This window comes from Saimiri boliviensis, chromosome X (assembly GCF_048565385.1).
Source record: "Saimiri boliviensis isolate mSaiBol1 chromosome X, mSaiBol1.pri, whole genome shotgun sequence".
Lineage (NCBI taxonomy): Eukaryota > Metazoa > Chordata > Mammalia > Primates > Cebidae > Saimiri > Saimiri boliviensis.
Genome location: NC_133470.1, coordinates 107,184,678 through 107,185,552, shown reverse-complemented (window position 1 = coordinate 107,185,552; position 875 = coordinate 107,184,678). Strand labels below are relative to the sequence as shown.

Here is an 875-nt window from a genome sequence, read left to right as displayed (position 1 = left end):
TTTGATGTTAAAAAACTGCTCTCTAAAAAATTATCAGAAGCTTCCAGTTAACACAGTTAGCTAATTCATTTACCCCCAACAAACTACCTGCTTGTGTTGGGAGGTAGCAATCAAAGACTGTATGATCTTCTGTGACGGGAGTACCCTTGATTCATATGCATTCCCTCTTCACGTGAAGAGTGTGGACAACAAAAGGGACAGATGAGTCACCGTTCAGTACTCATCGACTCTGGTGTTTTCATAGTAAGTTAAATGCCTGATTTCAATTTTACAACAACAAAAAATACCAATATTTATTCTGAAAGGCAATTGTATGTTCCAAATAGCAGATATTAACAATTTCCAACACGATCTCTAGGAATAATCCGCAGTTCTGAACCATGTTTTAGAAAAACATTTCCAGCAGTCTGTGCAGGATTTATTCCTATTCCATCATTGGTAATAATTGCACTTGTTGCAGCAGGAACTTTAAATTCTTCTGCTGCAAACTTTAAGACTGCTGTGAAAGGTGTACTTTCAGGAACACTGAGTACTTTGTACGGCAGCCGCGGATCCGACGTCAGCGTGATCTTAAAAGAAACCTTCGACATGGTGGTGTCGGGGTGAATCTAGAACAGAAGCCAGCCCCGCGGGGTAGCACGACTTCCTCCACTGTGCCGGGGCAAAAAGTTTTTAAGAAAATATTAGGCCAGGCGCAGTGGCTCACGCCCATAATTCCAACACTTTGGGAGGCCGAAGTAGGCAGATAACCTGAGGTCAGGCGTTCGAGACCAGGCTGGCCAACATGGTGAAACCCCATCTCTACTAAAAATACATTAGCCGGGCATGGTGGCAGGCACCTGTAATCCCAGAGGCTGAGGCAGGAGAATCACTTG

The 875-nt window shown here is 43.8% G+C and overlaps 1 protein-coding gene across 1 annotated transcript; it reads right to left on the bottom strand.

Moving 5' to 3' along the window:
- Positions 1-292: 292 nt before the first annotated feature.
- LOC101039599 (ubiquitin-fold modifier 1) lies at positions 293-655 on the bottom strand. The gene has a single exon (XM_003931115.4). The coding sequence runs from the start codon at positions 588-590 to the stop codon at positions 333-335; it is 258 nt and encodes an 85-aa protein (XP_003931164.1). The 5' UTR covers positions 591-655; the 3' UTR covers positions 293-332.
- Between the last annotated feature and the right edge of the window lie 220 nt (positions 656-875).

What these genes read in the sequence shown, in the direction of transcription:
- LOC101039599 (XM_003931115.4), bottom strand. Translation starts at nt 590, where the DNA reads ATGTCGAAGGTTTCTTTTAAGATCACGCTGACGTCGGATCCGCGGCTG.